Genomic DNA, 24,653 nt, shown 5'->3' with positions numbered 1-24,653 from the left:
TGCTGTGAGGATTTTACTCTAAACGCCATGGGGAATCGCCAGCACCGATGCGGAAAACGACTGTTGTGTGAGGCACTTACATGGCAACTATTCATTTTTGTCTTCATGGTTTCTACCATCAACGGGCAAATCCGTTATTCAATACCGGAGGAGATGAAGAAAGGTTCTCTGATCGGTACTGTGGCTCAAGACCTCGGTCTGGATCTGAAAAGGCTCCGTTCTGGTCGGGCCCGTATCGTGACTGGAGAAAACAACCAGTTCACCGAGCTGAAGACAGACAAAGGGACTCTCGTTGTGAATGAGAGAATAGACCGAGAAGAGCTCTGTGGAGACGTAACGCCGTGCAGCTTCAGCTTCGAAATTATTTTGGAAAACCCAATTGAACTGCACAGAGTGACAGTAGAAATATTAGACGTAAATGACCACGCCCCGACATTTAAAAATGAAGTAATTAATCTAGAAATTAGTGAATCTGCAACAATAGGGTCTAATTTTGACTTGGAAAGCGCAGATGACTTCGATGCAGGGATTCACAGCTTGCAAAATTATGTTCTATCTCCGAATGATAATTTCGTTTTAAAGCAACAATCCAACGCTGATGGAACCAAACTCGCTGTAATGATTTTACAGAAGCCATTAGACAGAGAAATGAGTCCGCACCTCACCTTGAAGCTGATTGCAGTAGACGGAGGAACACCGCAGCGATCTGGTACAGTAAACATAGTGATCACTGTCCTTGATGCCAATGATAATCGTCCTGTTTTTAATCAATCATTGTACACGGCTTCTGTGACTGAAAATGCACCCGTAGGTACATATATTACAACTGTGAATGCTTCAGATGCCGACAGTGGCTCTAATGGCTTAGTTACTTATTCGTTTTCTAATGTAAGGGGAAAGTATGGAGGAAAGTTTGAAATTGATAGTATATCCGGTAAAATAACTGTTGCTGATAATATTGATTTCGAAAGAGACAAAAAATACGAAATAAGAGTGATTGCCAAAGATCAGGGCGGCCTAAGTGACGCAACCAAAGTTGTTATTGACGTCACTGACATAAATGATAACTCTCCAGTTATAAATATAATGTCCTTTTCCAGTCTGATTTCTGAGGATGTCCCTCCAGGGACGACTATAGCAGTTTTTAATGTTAAAGATGCAGACTCTGAGAGGAACGGTCAAATAACATGCTCAATAGATTATAATCTTCCCTTCAAAATCCAGTCTTCTTTAACAAATTATTACAATTTGCTTTCAGATATACATTTCGATCGTGAAACGAAACCAGAATACAACATAACCATAACTGCCACCGATTCAGGGTCGCCCCCACTGTCTACAAAAACAACTTTACACCTAAAAATTTCTGATGTAAACGATAATGCTCCACTCTTTACTATGCCGAGTTACTCTGCATTTATCATTGAAAATAATGTCCCAGGGATGTCAATTTTCAGGGTGAGCGCACAAGATTCTGATTCCAATCAAAACGCAAGAATCTCATACTTTCTGGAGGACAGTCAGGTCAGTGGTAGCCCGCTTTCTTCCTTTGTGTCTATCAACTCTGAAACTGGTGTTTTACACGCAGTGCGCTCTTTTGATTATGAACAAATCAAGCAGCTTCATTTCACTGTCAAAGCCCAGGATGGAGGCTCCCCTCCACTCAGCAGCAACGTGAGTGTTAAAATCCTGATCCAGGACCAGAACGACAACCCCCCTCAGGTCCTGTTCCCAGTCCAGACTGGTGGCTCTGTGGTGGCTGAGATGGTGCCTCGTGCAGCAGATGTGGGCTACCTGGTAACTAAAGTGGTGGCTGTTGATGTGGACTCTGGACAGAATGCCTGGCTCTCCTATAAACTGCAGAAAGCCACAGACAGGGCGCTGTTTGAAGTGGGCTTACAGAATGGAGAAATAAGAACTATCCGCCAAGTGACTGATAAAGATGCTGTGAAACAAAGACTGACTGTTATAGTGGAGGACAACGGGCAGCCCTCTCGTTCAGCTACAGTCATTGTTAACGTGGCGGTGGCGGACAGCTTCCCTGAAGTGCTGTCGGAGTTCACTGACTTTACACACGACAAGGAGTACAATGACAACCTGACTTTTTACTTAGTGCTGGCTCTGGCTGTAGTGTCCTTCCTCTTCATCACGTGTTTAGTGGTTATTATATCAGTGAAAATCTACAGATGGAGACAGTCTCGCGTCCTGTATCACTCCAGTCTCCCTGTGATTCCATATTATCCACCACGTTACTCAGACACTTTGGGGACAGGGACTCTCCAGCACGTGTACAATTACGAGGTGTGCAGGACGACTGACTCCAGAAAGAGTGACTGTAAGTTCGGCAGAGCTGGTAGTCAGAACGTGCTGATAATGGACCCCAGTTCTACAGGGACGATGCAGCGGATACAGAGTGAGAAGAGCATCCTGGATGAGCCTGACTCTCCTCTGGAGGTTGGTTTAATGAATCTTCTCTTCATTGTTAATTTTACTATTAGATACTTTGTGCTCCCTATCAAGAACCCTTTCTAGATAACTACTTGAGTTCCCTAGTTGTTAATGATTTCAAGTCAGCCAGTTAAAGAAGCTGGCTTTGTCTGTGTTCTCTAATTCTTTCCTTTTTGCCAAGTTAGATGAATACTGAGCTATTGAGCATGATACCTTCGTTTTCAGCACCATGGACAGCACCCCACTTTGTATCACTTGATTGTGGTACTTTTCCTCTGTTCGTTTATTGAACTTAAACAATCATATTGATCTTTGTTCTGAGGCAGTGATGTGCTTTTCATTTTTCAAGTGTACATTGTTTTGATTTAGTTTAAAAGTTTAGCTTCTAAGTTTCTAAATTTTCTTTTTGAACTTGGTTGATCTCCTGGGTCTCATGATGTGGATTCATTGCTGGTTGTTCAAACTGGCTGCATGTGTTATGAATCAATATACTAACATCCAGAATTCCACTTTCCTCGCTCTTGTTTTACCAAACAATAGTGTTTTCTGTCCCAGTGCTTCCCTGGACAATGATTGTAGTGGTACTTTGTACTTGTTAAATCAGATTTAGAGTGTTGCTATTTTTATTCACATGTTGGTGCATTATTAGGGATAGCAGACAATAACAGTATCCTATTTAGCTCAGGATGAAACTACTTTGTATGTTAAGGTTTCTTCTTGCAAAATACTGTGAGATTATTTTTGAGATTATTTTGATTATCCAGCGATCAATAGTTTCCATACACTAAATATTTGCAGAAATAATTCTTTGGTGCATGGTGTTCCTGATTTTGAACTCTAAGGGACGCTGTTGGTCAATCAAACACAGTCTCTACAGCATCACCACACAGTCCCCTCCCCAACGAGCCACCCTATGAGAGAGAAGGAGATGGTGTGCATTATGTGGGCTGACGTTCGAGGAAAACGGACTTAGATTATTTGATTTCTCCCTTCAGATAGTTACCGATAAGATAACATATTTTTTCATTCAGTGTTTTTCTTTTAGCATAAGCATAGTGCTCGGATCTGTTTCTGGTATATTTTCGTGTTCCCTTGGGCCATGGCATGTGAAATACCTCCCCACAGTCGCTACGTGAAATGGCGCTTTGGCTGCGGACAGAACTGGAAGCTTCTCTTTTTCCTCTTTTATCTCATCCGTGTGGTCAGCGGACATATCCGATATTCTATCCCAGAGGAGATGAAGAAAGGCTCGCTAATCGGTAATGTGGCGCAGGATCTTGGTTTGGATCTAAAAAGGCTCCGTTCTGGGCGGGCCCGCATCGTTACCGGAGAAAACATCCAGTACACCGAGCTGAAGACAGACAAAGGGACTCTGGTCGTCAAAGAGAGAATAGACCGAGAGCAGCTCTGCGGAGACGTCACACCATGCAGCTTCAGCTTTGAGGTGATTTTAGAAAACCCAATGGAGCTGCATCAAATTACAGTTGAAATAACAGACATCAATGATCACTCTCCAACGTTTAAAAGAGATAAAATCAGTTTTGAAATTAGTGAAATAGCTAATACTGGTGCTCGTTTTTCATTATCGAGTGCAGAAGACCCCGATGTGGGTGTCAATGGACTTAAAGAATATTTTCTGACCGAGAATGAGAATTTTGTTTTGAAACAGAACTCGAATGCAGATGGAAAGAAATATGCAGAGATGGTGTTACAGAAGCCTTTAGACAGAGAAACAAATCCTAACCTATCTCTAAAGCTAATAGCTGTAGACGGTGGAACTCCGCAGAGGTCTGGTACAGTCAATATAGACATTACTGTTCTCGATGCCAATGATAATGCACCTGTATTTAATCAATCTGTGTACAAAGCTACAGTGATGGAAAACTCTCCAAAAGATACTTACGTTACCACTGTTAATGCTACTGACGCAGATTTCGGGTCAAACAGTATTGTAACATATTATTTTTCAGACCTTGACAGTGGGCTTGGTGATTTATTTTCAGTAGAAGAAAAAACTGGCGTCGTTATAATTAAAGGTTCTATTGATTATGAAAAAGACAGAAAATACGAAATCAGACTCGATGCAAAGGATCAGGGGGGTTTAACGGATTCAAGCAAAGTGATAATTGAAGTAAGTGATGTAAATGACAACACCCCCACTATAAGTGTGATGTCATTCACCAGTCCTGTGTCAGAGGACTCTCCTCCAGGTACAACAATTGGCATCATCAATGTAAAAGACCTGGACTCAGGCGATAATGGACAAGTAAACTGTAGAATCGACCAAAATGCACCTTTTAAGATCAAATCCAATTTAAGGAATTACTACACTTTGGTAACAGATGCTGTGTTAGATCGTGAAAGTGTTTCAGAGTATAACATCACTGTAGTTGCGACAGATGCAGGAATGCCTCCTCTCTCGACTAAGAGAACCTTTCATTTAAAGGTCTCTGATGTGAACGATAACGCTCCAGTGTTTCCACAAAGTGTTTACAATGCTTTCATCACAGAGAATAACTCTCCAGGTGTTTCTGTCCTCACGCTAAGAGCTAAAGATCCTGATGAAAACCAAAATGCCCGTATATCTTATATCCTGGAAGATTCTGCTATCGGCGGATCTCCAGTTTCTGGTTATGTTTCTATTAATGCAGAAAGTGGAGTAGTGCACGCAGTGCGCTCATTTGATTATGAGCAAATCAAACAGCTAGTTTTCGTCGTCAAGGCGCAGGATGGAGGCTCCCCTCCACTCAGCAGCAACGTGACTGTTAAATTAGTGATCCAGGACCAGAACGACAACCCCCCTCAGGTCCTGTACCCAGTCCAGACTGGTGGCTCTGTGGTGGCTGAGATGGTGCCTCGTGCAGCAGATGTGGGCTATCTGGTGACTAAAGTGGTGGCTGTTGATGTGGACTCTGGACAGAATGCCTGGCTCTCCTATAAACTGCAGAAAGCCACAGACAGGGCGCTGTTTGAAGTGGGCTTACAGAATGGAGAAATAAGAACGATCCGCCAAGTGACTGATAAAGATGCTGTGAAACAAAGACTGACTGTTATAGTGGAGGACAACGGGCAGCCCTCTCGTTCAGCTACAGTCATTGTTAACGTGGCGGTGGCAGACAGCTTCCCTGAAGTGCTGTCGGAGTTCACTGACTTTACACACGACAAGGAGTACAATGACAACCTGACTTTTTACTTAGTGCTGGCTCTGGCTGTAGTGTCCTTCCTCTTCATCACGTGTTTAGTGGTTATTATATCAGTGAAAATCTACAGGTGGAGACAGTCTCGCATCCTGTATCACTCCAGTCTCCCTGTGATTCCATATTATCCACCACGTTACTCAGACACCTTGGGGACAGGGACTCTCCAGCACGTGTACAATTACGAGGTGTGCAGGACGACTGACTCCAGAAAGAGTGACTGTAAGTTCGGCAGAGCTGGTAGTCAGAACGTGCTGATAATGGACCCCAGTTCTACAGGGACGATGCAGCGGATACAGAGTGAGAAGAGCATCCTTGATGAACCAGACTCTCCTCTGGAGGTTGGTTTAATGAATCTTCTCTTCATTGTTAATTTTACTATTAGATACTTTGTGCTCCCTATCAAGAACCCTTTCTAGATAACTACTTGAGTTCCCTAGTTGTTAATGATTTCAAGTCAGCCATTATGCAAATGTATAATATCTGACCATAACTTTTCATTCAAATGAAACCTCCACCGACTCGCATAGATTTACAGTTAAACAGTTGAACTAGCTTTCTTTCTTGTGGCCTTTGTCCCCGTTGTAAGTGCCTTTCAGCACCATGGACAGCGCACCATTCAGGACGCTTTGTATTGCACCATTTCCTTTTAATTGTGTTTCCTCTGTGTGATGGTAGCTGGCTGTGTGTGTGTGTGTGTGTGTGTGTGTGTGTGTGTGTGTGTGTGTGTGTGTGTGTGTGTGTGTGTGTGTGTCAACTACTTATAGTCATAGCATGTTATATCTAATCATGATGGAACTTAATGTTTAAATATTCTTACCATAATTAAACATATACTTTGATCGTCCCCATAAAAAAATCTGTATGAGTTGTAGTTCAGTGAATTCAACTCACAGGGACGCTGTTGACCAGTGTGCTGAGATTTCATAGCTCATTGCTGCTGTACCTCCCCCATCAATTCGAAATGTTACGGAGAAAGAGAAAGAATTGAAGGCACCATTTGAAATCGGCGATGATCGAACAAGGATATACCAGGCGAATTATCAACATTCATGGTTGTGTGGATTATTGATTACTGATATTTGTATCCAGACCTCCTTCACTGGATAAGCTATTTGATACCATTTTTGTGTGGACGTGAGAATGTCGGACAGAACAATGAGACGGCAAGTAGGACTACTGTTGTTCATGGCGGTTGCTTCTTTCAGCTCGGTTTTTGGTCAGGTCAGCTACTCCATTCCTGAAGAAATGACGAAAGGATCTTTAGTTGGTAACATAGCACAAGATTTGGGTTTAGATGTGAAACGACTGAAATCAGGTAAAGCTCGTATTTATACCGGAGAAGGTACAGAATACATCGAGCTGAATAAAGAAAGGGGGGTCCTTGTGATGAAAGAGCGGATAGACAGAGAAGCGCTGTGTGGACAGACGATGCCCTGTGCTCTTGATTTTCAGATCATTTTGGAGAATCCAATGCAGTTTTACAGCGTCACTGTCGAGATCACCGACATTAACGATAACGCCCCCGGTTTTAAAAACAGTCAAATGAAATTTGACATCAGTGAGACGGCTCAAGTTGGGTCGAAATTCGTGTTAGAGAAAGCCTCTGATGACGATGTGGGTGTAAATGGCCTACAGGGCTATTCACTGAGTTCAAGTGACGTATTTACTTTAATCCCTTATAGAATAGGCAGCAGCAGGAATGTTGAGATGGTTTTAAAGAAACATCTTGACCGAGAGAAACTGGATAGGTTTTCTTTAGTATTGACTGCTTTAGATGGTGGCCTGCCGCAGCTGTCTGGAACTATAATTATTGTAGTAACTGTATTAGACGCTAACGACAATGCACCTGTTTGTACTCAAACAGAGTACAAGACTAGTGTGAAGGAAAACTCTCTGAAAGGAACTGTTTTAACAACGGTGAGCGCATCTGATGCTGATGAAGGTCCACACGGGCACATACAATATGCAATTTCTAACGCTCCAAAGGGGGCATTAGAATTATTCGATATAGATAAAGATAATGGGGCGTTCACGTTACTTGGGAAACTCGATTATGAGAAATTTCGGCATTATGAGATAGATGTTCAAGCATCAGATGATGGTGGTAACACAGACGTATGTAAAGTTATGATTGAGGTGCTGGACACAAACGATAACCCCCCAGCAATCAATATTATGTCAACGTTATCCAGTATAACTGAGGATGTTAAGCCAGGCACGGTGCTGACAATGATGAACGTCCAAGATCCAGATTCAAATGAAAATGGCAAAGTCCACTGCGTTTTAGATGAAAATATTCATTTTGCAATTAAGTCAACTTCAAATAATTTCTTTACTTTAGTGACAGACAGTGAATTAGACAGAGAGATCGCTTCTAGATATAACATCACAGTGACGTGCTCTGATGAGGGAGTGCCCTCCCTCTCCAGCAGCGTCACTCTCACCTTACAGATCTCTGATGTGAATGACAACGCGCCTGTCTTTGAGAGGAGCTCATATGAGGCCTACATTGTAGAAAACAACACACCAGGCCTCTCTGTATTCACAGTGAAAGCCAGAGACGCTGACTGGAACCAGAATGCCCGTGTTTCTTACATCCTGGAGGACTCCTCTGTTAACGGAGTGCCAGTCTCCTCATATGTGTCCGTTAGTGCCGATAGTGGAGTCATCCATGCAGTGCGCTCTTTTGACTTCGAGCAGATCAAAGACTTCCAGTTCCGCGTCAAAGCGCAGGATGGAGGCTCCCCTCCACTCAGCAGCAACGTGAGTGTGAAAATAGTGATCCAGGACCAGAACGACAACCCCCCTCAGGTCCTGTACCCAGTCCTGACTGGTGGCTCTGTGGTGGCTGAGATGGTGCCTCGTGCAGCAGATGTGGGCTATCTGGTGACTAAAGTGGTGGCTGTTGATGTGGACTCTGGACAGAATGCCTGGCTCTCCTATAAACTGCAGAAAGCCACAGACAGGGCGCTGTTTGAAGTGGGCTTACAGAATGGAGAAATAAGAACGATCCGCCAAGTGACTGATAAAGATGCTGTGAAACAAAGACTGACTGTTATAGTGGAGGACAACGGGCAGCCCTCTCGTTCAGCTACAGTCATTGTTAACGTGGCGGTGGCGGACAGCTTCCCTGAAGTGCTGTCGGAGTTCACTGACTTTACACACGACAAGGAGTACAATGACAACCTGACTTTTTACTTAGTGCTGGCTTTGGCTGTAGTGTCCTTCCTCTTCATCACGTGTTTAGTGGTTATTATATCAGTGAAAATCTACAGGTGGAGACAGTCTCGCATCCTGTATCACTCCAGTCTCCCTGTGATTCCATATTATCCACCACGTTACTCAGACACTTTGGGGACAGGGACTCTCCAGCACGTGTACAATTACGAGGTGTGCAGGACGACTGACTCCAGAAAGAGTGACTGTAAGTTCGGCAGAGCTGGTAGTCAGAACGTGCTGATAATGGACCCCAGTTCTACAGGGACGATGCAACGGATACAGAGTGAGAAGAGCATCCTGGATGAGCCAGACTCTCCTCTGGAAGTCAGTTTCCATGCGTAACAATTTTACAGTCTTCTTCTATATTTAATATTAACTTTTAATCCTGTAGCCTTTCAAGAGGACTACATTCCTTGCACTTGTATATCCAGTCTTGTCAAATTGGAAGGCTCCCATTTCCCTTAATTCTGTAAAGTTAGTAACACTTTCCCTCCATTTTGAAAGTGTTATTTTTCTTCAATATGAGCAAAGTTGTTTCCTACATTTGTGATTATCTTATGACATCTGTGTCTTAGGAGCATTTCTATTACTAAACATAAATGAAGTGATGTTTTTTTCCTCTCTATAACGAGTTTCAGAGAGTTAGGAAAATAGCACTTTTCCATTACAGAAAATACTTTCAGTCCTTTTTCTCTTTTTATTGTAAATTCAGCACCTTGGACAGCGCCATAGTCTGCCTGTGATGTTTGAATGTAAACCCATCTCAAGTCAGCTTTATAGCTGCAGTGTGATTGCGTTTTTAATTAAATGAAAGTTTTCTTTAAATAATTGACTTAACAGATACATATTTTTTCTAGATATCCTCATGATGTCTGCTGCTTGCACAAATATACATCAGGCTGCAATGGACAGACATAAGAACACTTTGTGCCTTATTATGTAATCTTATAAACATGACATTAGTTGGTCACTTGATTTTTTATGTTAAATTGTTATATTTGATTAAAACAAGAGTAACTGGGTAGATTATTGATACTACGCAGCAACTCATGTAGTTCCATTCCTCAAACCTGCCTGTTTTGGTGGCTGACTTGTCAATGACAAATCAATAAATAATACATGTAAATACTGTAATCAATCATTTTGATTTCCACGTGTTTTACATTGTAGGAAAGTTGTGGTAGGATCGTGATATTACAGCTTTATAGAAGTACTCTGCACAGAGAGAGTTTCAAGTGTGTGTGTGTGTGTGTGTGTGTGTGTGTGTGTGTGTGTGTGTGTGTGTGTGTGTGTGTGTGTGTGTGTGTGTGTGTGTGTGTGTGTGCGCGTGTGCGTGTGCTGGAGAGAGAGTGCGATACAAAGAGAGAGAGAGTGAGTTATTGTGTCTGTGTAGCATGAAAGGACAATTTTGCCACAGCTTGTCAGTAACTCACTGTTTGTATCTGATTCTGATAAGCTAGTTGTTGTTTTATTTCCTTGTGGTTGACCTCTCAGGCTCAACTACATGTATCCTATAGAAAATAGAATATTTTTCATATTAATATTTGTCCTAGATACACGACTGAACATAGACATTCACTCTATAGAAAGCAAATATCATTTCCCATCTTCCTCAGTGTTCTGTAGTTCAGCATAGTGAACTCTTAGGGCCGCTGTTGGCCAGTCTGTGTTAGTTGAAGTGAAGAATTAAGCAGTACCTCCCCCATCATATATTAGAGCACGAGAGAAAGACACAAGGATCAGTACAGAATACGGAGACCGGAGCTCTAAACGTTTATTTCAACGGATACTGTTCTTTTAATTTTGCGACTTAAGACCTAAGTGGTGATAAAATCCAACCTGATGACATAAAAGGATCACCTCTAAAGAAAACGTTGGGTTCTTCCTGGAATATTGCGTGCTTCATTTTACAGGGACATGACGGACAGAACAATGAGACGGCAAGTGCTGCTGTTTATCTCGGTTCTCTGTTTCAGTTCAGTGACTGGGCAGGTCAGCTACTCCATCCCAGAAGAAATGCCGAAAGGCTCTTTCGTGGGTGATATTGCGCAGGATTTGGGTTTGGATGTGAAAAGGCTGAAATCAGGAAAAGCTCGCATATATACGGGAGACAGTGCAGAGTACATCGAGTTGAATAAAGAGAAAGGAGTCCTCCTCGTCAAAGAGAGGATCGACAGAGAGGGGATCTGTGCACAGGCGGTGCCCTGCGCTTTACATTTCCAGGTCATCTTGGAGAATCCTATGGAATTTTATAGCATTACTGTCGAAGTTACGGACATCAATGACAACGCCCCGATTTTTAAAAGAGGTGAGATGAATTTCAGAATTAGCGAGTCAGCTATCACAGGAGCAGTGTTCCTGTTGCAACAAGCAATAGACCTGGATGTCGGTTTGAATGGTCTTCAGAGCTATATGTTAAAACCAACCGATAACTTTGTTTTAAGGCTGCAAAATCAAGCAGATGGAAGCAAGATGGTCGAAATGGTTTTAAAGAAACCTTTAGATCGAGAAAAGGAGGATCGTTTGTCGCTTGTATTGACTGCAGTGGACGGAGGTGAACCGCAGCTTTCTGGGACTGTTCAGATACACATCAGTGTGCTTGATAGCAATGATAATGCTCCAATCTTTACGCAGAAAATCTATAAGTCCACAATAAGAGAAAACTCTCCCCATGGGACGCAAGTGGTGATAGTAAGTGCTTCTGACTTAGATGAAGGATCTAATGGTAAAATATCTTATGCTATATTAAATCTACTGGACAATGTGTCCGAATTGTTTGAGATAAACAAGGAGACTGGAGAAGTTACGCTGATTGGCATCACTGACTTTGAAAAAAAGCGACAATATCAAATACATGTCCAGGCCAGTGATGAAGGAGGCCTGACCGACTCATGTAAAATCATAGTGGAAATAACTGACACAAATGATAACATACCTGCTATCAATGTCATGTCAAAGTCCAGTGCAATAAAAGAGGACATTCAGCCTGGCACAGTTGTGACAATGATAAATATCCAGGATCCAGACTCAGGTGAAAATGGAAAAGTTCAATGTTACATTAACGAGAACATTCCATTCACAATTTCCTCCACATCAAATAATTTCTTCAGTTTAACTACAGACAGTGATTTAGACCGAGAGAGAGCCGCTGAGTATAACATCACAGTGACGTGTTCTGATGAGGGAGTGCCCTCCCTCTCCAGCAGCGTCACTCTCACCTTACAGATCTCTGATGTGAATGACAACGCGCCTGTCTTTGAGAGGAGCTCATATGAGGCCTACATTGTAGAAAACAACACACCAGGCCTCTCTATATTCACAGTGAAAGCCAGAGACGCTGACTGGAACCAGAATGCCCGTGTTTCTTACATCCTGGAGGACTCCTCTGTTAACGGAGTGCCAGTCTCCTCATATGTGTCCGTTAGTGCTGATAGTGGAGTCATCCATGCAGTGCGCTCTTTTGACTTCGAGCAGATCAAAGACTTCCAGTTCCGCGTCAAAGCGCAGGATGGAGGCTCCCCTCCACTCAGCAGCAACGTGAGTGTGAAAATAGTGATCCAGGACCAGAACGACAACCCCCCTCAGGTCCTGTACCCAGTCCAGACTAGTGGCTCTGTGGTGGCTGAGATGGTGCCTCGTGCAGCAGATGTGGGCTATCTGGTGACTAAAGTGGTGGCTGTTGATGTGGACTCTGGACAGAATGCCTGGCTCTCCTATAAACTGCAGAAAGCCACCGACAGGGCGCTGTTTGAAGTGGGCTTACAGAATGGAGAAATAAGAACCATCCGCCAAGTGACTGATAAAGATGCTGTGAAACAAAGACTGACTGTTATAGTGGAGGACAACGGGCAGCCCTCTCGTTCAGCTACAGTCATTGTTAACGTGGCGGTGGCGGACAGCTTCCCTGAAGTGCTGTCGGAGTTCACTGACTTTACACACGACAAGGAGTACAATGACAACCTGACTTTTTACTTAGTGCTGGCTCTGGCTGTAGTGTCCTTCCTCTTCATCACGTGTTTAGTGGTTATTATATCAGTGAAAATCTACAGGTGGAGACAGTCTCGCATCCTGTATCACTCCAGTCTCCCTGTGATTCCATATTATCCACCACGTTACTCAGACACTTTGGGGACAGGGACTCTCCAGCACGTGTACAATTACGAGGTGTGCAGGACGACTGACTCCAGAAAGAGTGACTGTAAGTTCGGCGGAGCTGGTAGTCAGAACGTGCTGATAATGGACCCGAGTTCTACAGGGACGATGCAGCGGATACAGAGTGAGAAGAGCATCCTGGATGAACCAGACTCTCCTCTAGAGGTTAGAAATTCACAGTATTTTACGTTTCATTTTGCTTTAATACACCATCCAGAGAAAATTAGTCTTCAACTTAGAGAAAGGTGACAAAGATGTATAGCCTTGATTCACATTTAAAGTATCAAAAAACATTTTTCTTCTTCTACTTTTAAGTTTTCTTTCTCTTGATGGTTTCAAATCTCGTCTTCATTTTCCTTATATGCTGGCTTGTGGTCAGATCTTGTACTTGTATTCGTTTTTTCTTTCTTTTGCTTTTATAAATTTAGCGTTTTTTATTCCATGTTTATAGGCTTGTAGGTCGATGTATTTTGGCTTTTTATTATGCGTGTTACCGAATATGGATGAGTTCAGACTTTGTTTATCTGAAAACATTATCAGAGGTCGCCGAGCATGGCACACAGCCAAATGATGCTTTGAGGACCCTTCTTCATTCCGCCTGTGTGTTTGTACGTGCACAGAAGACATTGCTTCTCTAGCTGCAAGATTAGGCCTTTATTTGTTAAGTATTTGCATCAACTCCATGAAGGCTTAAAATGCTGCTGTCTGATTAAGCATGGGAAATTTCTGCTGTTTAGTTTTTGCTCTCCACGTAAGTTTAAATGTGCAGTGTTTAGAGTAATGTATTTGGCATGTGCGTGGTTCCTCTATCAACTGATGGGCCACAATACTTGTCAATTTGGACAAACTTGTGTAGTACATTAAAACGAACTCGTAGGGCCGCTGTTGGCCAGCCTGTGATAAGTGTGGGGCAGGTTTGAGCTGTACCTCCCCCATACTCTTTCTTTTCTTACATCAGTGGAAAACAGACACGCAGTGCGCATGTTACAGAGCAGCATTCATCCACACGGAAAGCTGCCGTTAACTGTTATTCATTTCTTACGACTCATTTTTGTATAAACTGAGGAAATACATCGGCTTTTCTTCCACACGGACTGGGACAGTAGCGGGGTTCGTGCTGCAGGGACATGCCGGACAGAACAATGAGGCGGCAAGTGCTGTTGTTTATCTCCATCCTTTCTCTCACATCGGTGCGCGGGCAGGTCAGTTACTCCATTCCTGAGGAAATGGCGAAAGGATCTTTAATCGGTAACCTCGCTCAGGATCTAGGTCTGGACAGGAAAAGACTGACCTCAGGCAAAGCTCGGATTTTTACGGGAGACAGTACGGAGTACATCGAGCTGAACAGAGAACGAGGAGTCCTCATTATCAAAGAGAAAATAGACAGAGAGGCGCTCTGTGCACAGACGACGCCCTGCGCTTTACATTTCCAGGTTATTTTAGAAAATCCTGTAGAATTTTACACGGTTGCAGTCGAAATTACAGATATAAATGACAACACCCCGATGTTTGAAAAACCGGATATGACGTTCAAAATAAGTGAATCTGCCGTAATAGGAGCAAAATTCTTGTTAGAGAGGGCAATAGATCCCGATGTTGGCTTGAACAGTCTACAGGGTTATTTTCTGACAAAAACCGAGAATTTTGCGCTGAAATTGAAAGATCAGCCTGATGGAGAAAAGATTGTTGAAATGGTTTTGCAAAAATCACTCGATAGAGAAAAACAAGAGGAGATTTCTTTAGTCTTAACTGCGGTTGACGGAGGGGAACCAAACCTATCGGGCACAGCACAGATTCATGTTACAGTGCTTGATGCAAATGACAATGCACCTGTTTTTACGAAGACGGTCTACAAAGCTACAATCAGTGAAAACGCTCCTAAAGGGACCGTCATAACCAGAGTCAGTGCTTCAGATGCTGATAAAGGATCGAATTCAAAGATAACTTATTCGATATCCAACACTGTCGCAGGTGTACGAGACATGTTTGAGATTGATGAATTAAGTGGGGATTTGATCTCCAAGAGTGCTGTAGATTATGAAAAGGCACGCCACTATCAAATCCATGTGCAAGCCAGTGATGAAGGAGGACTGACAGATTCATGTAAGATTACGGTTGAAGTGATAGACATCAACGATAACAAGCCAGTTATAAATATAATGTCACAGACTAATGTCATTTCCGAAGACTCCAAACCAGCTACGGTTGTGACTTTGGTAAATGTTCAGGACTTAGATTCCGGAGATAATGGCAAAGTTCACTGTGCAATTAATGAACACATTCCTTTTACATTAAAGCCGACATCAAGTAATTTCTTTAACCTGGTGACAGATAGTGATTTAGACCGAGAGAGAGCCTCTGAGTATAATATCACAGTGACGTGTTCTGATGAGGGAGTGCCCTCCCTCTCCAGCAGCGTCACTCTCACCTTACAGATCTCTGATGTGAATGACAACGCGCCTGCCTTTGAGAGGAGCTCATATGAGGCCTACATTGTAGAAAACAACACACCAGGCCTCTCTATATTCACAGTGAAAGCCAGAGACGCTGACTGGAACCAGAATGCCCGTGTTTCTTACATCCTGGAGGACTCCTCTGTTAACGGAGTGCCAGTCTCCTCATATGTGTCCGTTAGTGCTGATAGTGGAGTCATCCATGCAGTGCGCTCTTTTGACTACGAGCAGATCAAAGACTTCCATTTCCGCGTCAAAGCGCAGGATGGAGGCTCCCCTCCACTCAGCAGCAACGTGAGTGTGAAAATAGTGATCCAGGACCAGAACGACAACCCCCCTCAGGTCCTGTACCCAGTCCTGACTGGTGGCTCTGTGGTGGCTGAGATGGTGCCTCGTGCAGCAGATGTGGGCTATCTGGTGACTAAAGTGGTGGCTGTTGATGTGGACTCTGGACAGAATGCCTGGCTCTCCTATAAACTGCAGAAAGCCACAGACAGGGCGCTGTTTGAAGTGGGCTTACAGAATGGAGAAATAAGAACTATCCGTCAAGTGACTGATAAAGATGCTGTGAAACAAAGACTGACTGTTATAGTGGAGGACAACGGGCAGCCCTCTCGTTCAGCTACAGTCATTGTTAACGTGGCGGTGGCGGACAGCTTCCCTGAAGTGCTGTCGGAGTTCACTGACTTAACACACGACAAGGAGTACAATGACAACCTGACTTTTTTCTTAGTGCTGGCTCTGGCTGTAGTGTCCTTCCTCTTCATCACGTGTTTAGTGGTTATTATATCAGTGAAAATCTACAGGTGGAGACAGTCTCGCATCCTGTATCACTCCAGTCTCCCTGTGATTCCATATTATCCACCACGTTACTCAGACACTTTGGGGACAGGCACTCTCCAGCACGTGTACAATTACGAGGTGTGCAGGACGACTGACTCCAGAAAGAGTGACTGTAAGTTCGGCGGAGCAGGTAGTCAGAACGTGCTGATAATGGACCCCAGTTCTACAGGGACGATGCAGCGGATACAGAGTGAGAAGAGCATCCTGGATGAGCCAGACTCTCCTCTAGAGGTTAGTAAAGGAATGTAGCCTATACCTCTGCCGTTATCCTTCTTATTTTTAGAACCATGGAAAGCGTCTGCCTATGAATCACTGAATCTCAGTTTTCCAGAGGTCTCTTTGAAAATGGTGTGTCTATTTACTATATTCAATTTAGCTTGCTGGTTGTAGTTTTGTACTTGCATGTAATTCAGCACCAAGGACAGCGCACAGGACACTCATGTTACTCACAGGCGAAACTTTTTACTATTTCGCCACGTGTTTTTTTTCCCTCCTCTCTCTCCCTCTCTCCCCCTCACTCTATTTCTGCTTGTGTAAGCATTAGTAAACGCTTGTCACTGTAGAGCATTGTTTACAAACATATGTACATATGTATATTTAACACACACTCTGTTGGTGCTCAACAAAGTGCAGAGTGGATTCAGAACTATTTTCCTTTAATAGTGGAATTTTTATCCTGTTCAGGATTCACTGCAGTGCTCCTTGGAAACCTTAAAAAAATCTACATCTCCTCTATTTTATTCGCCTTTACCCTGTGCTAAGTGTAGCCACCTGTGTGTCCTAATATGCGATTTTAGGGAAATGGCTTTTTTCTGTTTTCAAGTGCTTCATATTCTAATTCATTTAAGTCTTTGATTTAGTCATCTGTTTGTAGTGTATATGCAATGTAGGCAGAAGAAAGTGGAATGAGTCACATTAGATTTTCATTCAGGAAAATATCTGTCAGTGAATATTTAGGTGTCATACTTTAAATTGCCTTTATAGTGGTTGCCACAGTAACATGCCCTGTAGTTCAGTACATTGAACAGAGAGGGACGCTGTTGGCCATCGAGTTGCTGAAAAAGCATTTGTAGCAGTACCTCCCCTACACCTCAACATATTACATTGGCAAACAGAGAGGCAGGGTTAACAGTCGGGACCGCCATGAACAGCACAAGCCAGGACGGAGCAATGGGATTTCTTTGTTCCACATTTTAGGATAACTGCCATCTTAAGGACCTTATACGTGTATTCACCGCTCCGAATTGGAATCTAAACGCGAAGAAACGGAATATTTTTGTGTTTTCTTCAAAAACGTGTCGACCAGAATGATGGGATGGCAATTGCTGTTGTTTTTGTCGCTGCTCTCTCCCTGTGTCGTGCACGGACAGGTCAGCTACTCTATTCCCGAGGAAATGGCAAAGGGGGCTTTGATAGGCAATATAGCCCAAGATTTGGGTTTAGGTGTGGATAGACTGAAGTCCGGTAAAGCTCGTGTTTATACTGGTAACAGTGAGGAATATGTTGAGCTGAAGCGAGACAGAGGGGTCCTCCTCATGAAAGACAGAATAGACAGAGAAGCTCTATGCGGACAAACAATGCCGTGCGCGCTCCATTTTCAAATGATCCTTGAGAACCCGATGGAGTTTTACACAGTGACTGTCGAAATTACTGATATAAATGACAACCCTCCAGCATTTGAGAGAGGTGAGATTAAATATGAAATAAGCGAGTCAGCTCTTACTGGAGCTCGGTTCATCTTAGACAAAGCTATAGATGATGATGTTGGTGTAAACGGCTTGAGCAGCTACGCCCTAAAACCCAGTGATCATTTTGCTCTGAAAACCATCAGCAGAAGTGATGGGACAAAACATGTCGAGATGGTTTTACAGAAACCATTAGACCGAGAGAATCATGAGCATATATCATTAATACTGACCGCTCTGGATGGTGGTGAGCCACAGCTCTCAGGGACAATGCAGATTCTCATAACCGTGTTAGACGTGAATGACAACCCCCCTGTTTGCTCAAAACCGGAGTACAAAGCGAGTGTTACAGAGAATGCTGCTGTCGGCACTGTAATAACCACCGTCAGAGCTACAGACAAAGATAAAGGCAACAACGGAAAAGTTACATACACGATTTCAAAGTCCGGAGCAGCGGCTCTCTTTACAATCGATCCCAACAGTGGTCTGTTGACCTTAACTGGAAATGTGGATTATGAAAAGAGGAGACTTTATGAGATAGATGTTCAGGTGTCAGATCAAGGAGGATTATCTGACGCATGTAAAGTAATTGTGGATGTGACGGATACGAATGATAACCCTCCGTCCATTAACATCATGTCTAAATCAAACACAGTAACTGAGAACACGAAACCAGGAACGGTTGTAACGATGCTTAATATACAAGATCCGGACTCAAATGATAACGGCAAAGTCATGTGTATTTTAAACGAAAACATTCCTTTTGCCATTAAATCAACAACAAATAATTTCTTTACCGTTGTATCAGATGGCGATTTAGACAGAGAGAGAGCCTCTGAGTATAACATCACAGTTACGTGCTCTGATGAGGGAGTGCCCTCCCTCTCCAGCAGCGTCACTCTCACCTTACAGATCTCTGATGTGAATGACAACGCGCCTGTCTTTGAGAGGAGCTCATATGAGGCCTACATTGTAGAAAACAACACACCAGGCCTCTCTATATTCACAGTGAAAGCCAGAGACGCTGACTGGAACCAGAATGCCCGTGTTTCTTACATTCTGGAGGACTCCTCTGTTAACGGAGTGCCAGTCTCCTCATATGTGTCCGTTAGTGCTGATAGTGGAGCCATCCATGCAGTGCGCTCTTTTGACTACGAGCAGATCAAAGACTTCCATTTCCGCGTCAAAGCGCAGGATGGAGGCTCCCCTCCACTCAGTAGCAACGTGAGTGTGAAAATAGTGATTCAGGACCAGAACGACAACCCCCCTCAGGTCCTGTACCCAGTCCAGACTGGTGGCTCTGTGGTGGCTGAGATGGTGCCTCGTGCAGCAGATGTGGGCTATCTGGTGACTAAAGTGGTGGCTGTTGATGTGGACTCTGGACAGAATGCCTGGCTCTCCTATAAACTGCAGAAAGCCACAGACAGGGCGCTGTTTGCAGTGGGCTTACAGAATGGAGAAATAAGAACTATCCGCCAAGTGACTGATAAAGATGCTGTGAAACAAAGACTGACTGTTATAGTGGAGGACAACGGGCAGCCCTCTCGTTCAGCTACAGTCATTGTTAACGTGGCGGTGGCGGACAGCTTCCCTGAAGTGCTGTCGGAGTTCACTGACTTTACACACGACAAGGAGTACAATGACAACCTGACTTTTTACTTAGTGCTGGCTTTGGCTGTAGTGTCCTTCCTCTTCATCACGTGTTTAGTGGTTATTATATCAGTGAAAATCTACAGGTGGAGACAGTCTCGCGTCCTGTATCACTCCAGTCTCCCTGTGATTCCATATTATCCACCACGTTACTCAGACACTTTGGGGACAGGGACTCTCCAGCACGTGTACAATTACGAGGTGTGCAGGACGACTGACTCCAGAAAGAGTGACTGTAAGTTCGGCAGAGCTGGTAGTCAGAACGTGCTGATAATGGACCCCAGTTCTACAGGGACGATGCAGCGGATACAGAGTGAGAAGAGCATCCTGGATGAGCCAGACTCTCCTCTAGAGGTTAGAATGTTTTAATTCCCGTTTAAGTGTATTCTTATTTATTTAAAACTGATAATACCCACTTTAAAGTAAAACGGCATATTATACCATTTAAATTGATATTTTGTGTGTAATGGACAAGATTTACTGCTCTGTAAAGTGGTTCCTTTTTTTTTTTTTTAGATAATTTGGGTTTTACTTCAGGTGTTCTTTCACCTAAAAGAATGGAGAATACATATCTTCACATCAATCTTTCTATTTTTAAGGACAGAATATTGTTTATAGTGGTAATAACAATGGTTGTTATTATTGGTGATTTTGAATGGCTGTTATTGTACTGTATAGTAGGAGTACCTGTAGTCGGGGTAGTAGTTACATGGCAGCAGCAGTAGTAGGATGATTGTTTGATTGTAGAAGATTTCTATATATTTGTAGATATTAAAGGCTGTATTGCATCACCCTATATCAACAGTTTGTTCAGTCTGGGACTTTGTGCTCTTAGTTTGAATTGATTCACTTCAGAACTTTGGACAGCGACGTAAATAGCATATGTTTATATTGGATGTAAACTGCTGTTTCCACAGTTATAATATCGGTCTCTTCATTTATTCTTTTCATTATCATACCGTCAATATTATGTAGAGAAATATTTACTTCCCGTGCAGTTCGTCACTTTGTAGTCTGTCATATGTAATCTATACCCATCGATCCCCAACAAACTTCAATGATTGGACAAACACAATGCCTTGAGTTTTGTACATTTTTTTTCCTTATACATTTTTCGCAGTGACTCTGACTGTAAAAGTTATATGTTTCAATCACGTCTTCCTGTTGCATTCGTTTGAAAAGCTCAATATATTACTCGGATAGATATATATTAACTTAATTCGGAGATGGTTTAAAGTGAGTTCTTCAGAGTTTAATTTATAGTTGTTGTTCTGCAGTTTGATGATATGGACTCTTAGGGCCGCTGTTGACCAGAGTGTCGATGAGAGAGAGCAGGGTTGCAGCAGCACCTCCCTTGTAACGTCGACACAGTACAAAGAGAACACGACGGGCAAAGAGCGGACAGTCCTGGTTGTGGCATATTTTCATAAAAGAAGAGGAGACATTTCGACCTGCAAGACATTTGTCACAATGTGTGGCTCATGCATCTTTTAATATGAGATTTGAAGTTGGAATCTAAGGTCTATTTGTTTTGTTTTCCGAATATAAGCGGACTGTGAGCCTGACTGAGGGAAAAATCGGACAGAACAATGAATCGGCAAGTACTGTTGTTTATCTCTCTCCTTTCCCTCGACTTCGTTTTCGGGCAGGTCAGCTACTCTATTCCGGAGGAGATGGCGAAAGGCTCATTAGTGGGAAACATAGCTCAGGATTTAGGGTTGGAAATGAAACGTTTGGTATCAGGCAAAGCGAAGATCTATACGAGGAGCAGCGACGAGTACATGGAGCTAAATCGAGAAAGGGGAGTTCTCCTCGTCAAAGAGAGAATCGACAGAGAGGCGCTGTGTACAGAGACGGAGCTTTGCGCTTTACATTTTCAGATTATTCTGGAGAATCCTATGGAATTTTACAGTGTTACAGTCCAGATCACAGATATCAATGATAATGCACCAGCCTTTGAGAAAAGTGAGATGAAATTTAAAATTAGCGAGTCAGCTATCACCGGAACAAAATTTGTCCTAGAAAGGGCTGTGGACCTTGATGTTGGAATCAACGGTGTTCAGAAATACGAATTAAAACCAACCGATAATTTTGCTCTCAAACTGCACAATAACGCAGACGGGAATAAAAAGGTCGAGATGGTGCTACAGAAGCCTTTAGACAGAGAGAAACAGGAGCAGATATCTCTCGTGTTAACGGCTGTAGATGGAGGAGAGCCGCAGATGTCAGGAACAATGCTGATTGTCATCACAGTTTTAGACGCTAATGATAATGCCCCCGTTTTTACACAGGCAACATACAAGGCTACAGTTACTGAGAATTCACCTAAAGGCACCGTTGTTTCCACTGTTACCGCTTCAGATGCAGATCAGGGATCTAACGGTAAAATAACTTATTCAATCACAGATACATTAGGAAATGTCAGGAAAATGTTTGAGGTAAATGAAGAAACCGGGAAAATGTTCTTAATTGGAAATGTCGACTTTGAAAAGTCAAGAATTTTTGAGATAAATTTACTCGCAAGTGACGAGGGAGGACTCACAGACTCTTGTAAGTTAATTGTTGATGTGCAGGATGTAAATGACAACAAGCCTGAAATAAACATCATGTCAAAGTCAACTGTTATTTCAGAGGATGCTAAGCTCAATACAGTCGTTACAATGATAAATATTGAGGATCTAGATTCTGGAGAAAATGGCATCGTGAAATGCTTTATCAACGAAAACATACCCTTCATTTTAAAGACATCGACAAATAATTTCTATAGTTTAGTGACAGACAGTGATTTAGACCGAGAGAGAGCCTCTGAGTATAACATCACAGTGACGTGCGCTGATGAGGGAGTGCCCTCCCTCTCCAGCAGCGTCACTCTCACCTTACAGATCTCTGATGTGAATGACAACGCGCCTGTCTTTGAGAGGAGCTCATATGAGGCCTACATTGTAGAAAATAACACACCAGGCCTCTCTATATTCACAGTGAAAGCCAGAGACGCTGACTGGAACCAGAATGCCCGTGTTTCTTACATCCTGGAGGACTCCTCTGTTAACGGAGTGCCAGTCTCCTCATATGTGTCCGTTAGTGCTGATAGTGGAGTCATCCATGCAGTGCGCTCTTTTGACTACGAGCAGATCAAAGACTTCCAGTTCCGCGTCAAAGCGCAGGATGGAGGCTCCCCTCCACTCAGTAGCAATGTGAGTGTGAAAATAGTGATCCAGGACCAGAACGACAACCCCCCTCAGGTCCTGTACCCAGTCCTGACTGGTGGCTCTGTGGTGGCTGAGATGGTTCCTCGTACAGCAGATGTGGGCTATCTGGTGACTAAAGTGGTGGCTGTTGATGTGGACTCTGGACAGAATGCCTGGCTCTCCTATAAACTGCAGAAAGCCACAGACAGGGCGCTGTTTGAAGTGGGCTTACAGAATGGAGAAATAAGAACGATCCGCCAAGTGACTGATAAAGATGCTGTGAAACAAAGACTGACTGTTATAGTGGAGGACAACGGGCAGCCCTCTCGTTCAGCTACAGTCATTGTTAACGTGGCGGTGGCGGACAGCTTCCCTGAAGTGCTGTCGGAGTTCACTGACTTTACACACGACAAGGAGTACAATGACAACCTGACTTTTTACTTAGTGCTGGCTCTGGCTGTAGTGTCCTTCCTCTTCATCACTTGTTTAGTGGTTATTATATCAGTGAAAATCTACAGGTGGAGACAGTCTCGCATACTGTATCACTCCAGTCTCCCTGTGATTCCATATTATCCGCCACGATACTCAGACACTTTGGGGACAGGGACTCTCCAGCACGTGTACAATTACGAGGTGTGCAGGACGACTGACTCCAGGAAGAGTGACTGTAAGTTCGGCAGAACTGGAAGTCAGAACGTGCTGATAATGGACCCCAGTTCTACAGGGACGATGCAGCGGATACAGAATGAGAAGAGCATCCTGGATGAACCAGACTCTCCCTTAGAGGTTAGAATGTTTTAATTCCCGTTTAAGTGTATTCTTATTTATTTAAAACTGATAATACCCATTTTAAAGTAAAACGGCATATTATACCATTTAAATTGATAGTCTGTGTTTAATGGACAAGATTTACTGCTCTGTAAAGTGGTTCCTTTTTTTAGATAATTTGGGTTTTACTTCAGGTGTTCTTTCACCTAAAAGAATGGAGAATACATATCTTCACATCAATCTTTCTTTTTTTAAGGACAGAATATTGTTTATAGTGGTAATAACAATAGTTGCTATTATTGGTGATTATGATTGGCTGTTATTGTACTGTATAGTAGGAGTACCTGTAGTCGGGGTAGTAGTTACATGGCAGCAGCAGCAGTAGTATGATTGTTTGATTGTAGAAGATTTCTATATATTTGTAGATATTAAAGGCTGTATTGCATCACTCTATATCAACAGTTTGTTCAGTCTGGGACTTTGTGCTCTTAGTTTGAATTGATTCACTTCAGAACTTTGGACAGCGACGTAAATAGCATATGTTTATACTGGATGTAAACTGCTGTTTCCACAGTTATAATATGGGTCTCTTCATTTATTCTTTTCATTATTATACCGTCAATATTATGTAGAGAAATATTTACTTCCCGTGCAGTTCGTCACTTTGTAGTCTTTCATATGGAATTTATACCCATCGATCCCCAACAAACTTCAAAGATTAGACAAACACAATGCCTTTATTTTCGTACATTTGTTTTCCTTATACATTTTTCGCAGTGACTCTGACTGTAAAATTTATATGTTTCAATCACGTCTTCCTGTTGCATTCGTTTGAAAAGCTCAATATATTACTCGAATAGATATATATTAACTTAATTCGGAGATGGTTTAAAGTGAGTTCTTCAGAGTTGAATTTATAGTTGTTGTTCTGCAGTTTTATGATATGGACTCTTAGGGCCGCTGTTGACCAGAGTGTCGATGAGAGAGAGCAGGGTTGCAGCAGCACCTCCCTTGTAACGTCGACACAGTACAAAGAGAACACGACGG

General features: G+C 43.0%; 6 protein-coding genes across 11 annotated transcripts in view; all 6 read left to right on the top strand.

Annotated features, from left to right (window-relative positions):
* Positions 1-24,653, top strand: part of LOC138597933 (protocadherin gamma-C5-like) — a 456,071-nt gene that overhangs the window by 331,132 nt on the left and 100,286 nt on the right. The gene's annotated exons all lie outside the window — the stretch shown is intronic.
* Positions 106-2,644, top strand: LOC138598394 (protocadherin beta-4-like). The gene is made up of 3 exons (XM_069670178.1): positions 106-414; positions 1,699-2,454; positions 2,630-2,644. The coding sequence occupies exons 1-3, from the start codon at positions 106-108 to the stop codon at positions 2,642-2,644; spliced, it is 1,080 nt and encodes a 359-aa protein (XP_069526279.1).
* LOC138598393 (protocadherin gamma-A2-like) lies at positions 6,789-9,209 on the top strand. Its single transcript, XM_069670177.1, has one exon. The coding sequence runs from the start codon at positions 6,789-6,791 to the stop codon at positions 9,207-9,209; it is 2,421 nt and encodes an 806-aa protein (XP_069526278.1).
* On the top strand, positions 10,785-13,657 carry LOC138598392 (protocadherin beta-16-like). The gene is made up of 2 exons (XM_069670175.1): positions 10,785-13,184; positions 13,640-13,657. Exons 1-2 carry the CDS (start codon positions 10,785-10,787, stop codon positions 13,655-13,657), a joined length of 2,418 nt encoding a protein of 805 aa, XP_069526276.1.
* LOC138598391 (uncharacterized) lies at positions 14,147-20,019 on the top strand. The gene is made up of 2 exons (XM_069670174.1): positions 14,147-16,560; positions 17,622-20,019. Exons 1-2 carry the CDS (start codon positions 14,147-14,149, stop codon positions 20,017-20,019), a joined length of 4,812 nt encoding a protein of 1,603 aa, XP_069526275.1.
* Positions 21,240-23,639, top strand: LOC138598388 (protocadherin gamma-A2-like). The gene has a single exon (XM_069670172.1). The coding sequence runs from the start codon at positions 21,240-21,242 to the stop codon at positions 23,637-23,639; it is 2,400 nt and encodes a 799-aa protein (XP_069526273.1).

This window comes from Semicossyphus pulcher, unplaced genomic scaffold (genome assembly GCF_022749685.1).
Source record: "Semicossyphus pulcher isolate SPU_LCO1_2020_fin unplaced genomic scaffold, fSemPul1.0.p SCAF_2, whole genome shotgun sequence".
NCBI classification, from domain to species: domain Eukaryota; kingdom Metazoa; phylum Chordata; class Actinopteri; order Labriformes; family Labridae; genus Semicossyphus; species Semicossyphus pulcher.
Note: the sequence above shows the minus strand (reverse complement) of the source record. Positions and strands in the feature narration are given on the sequence as shown.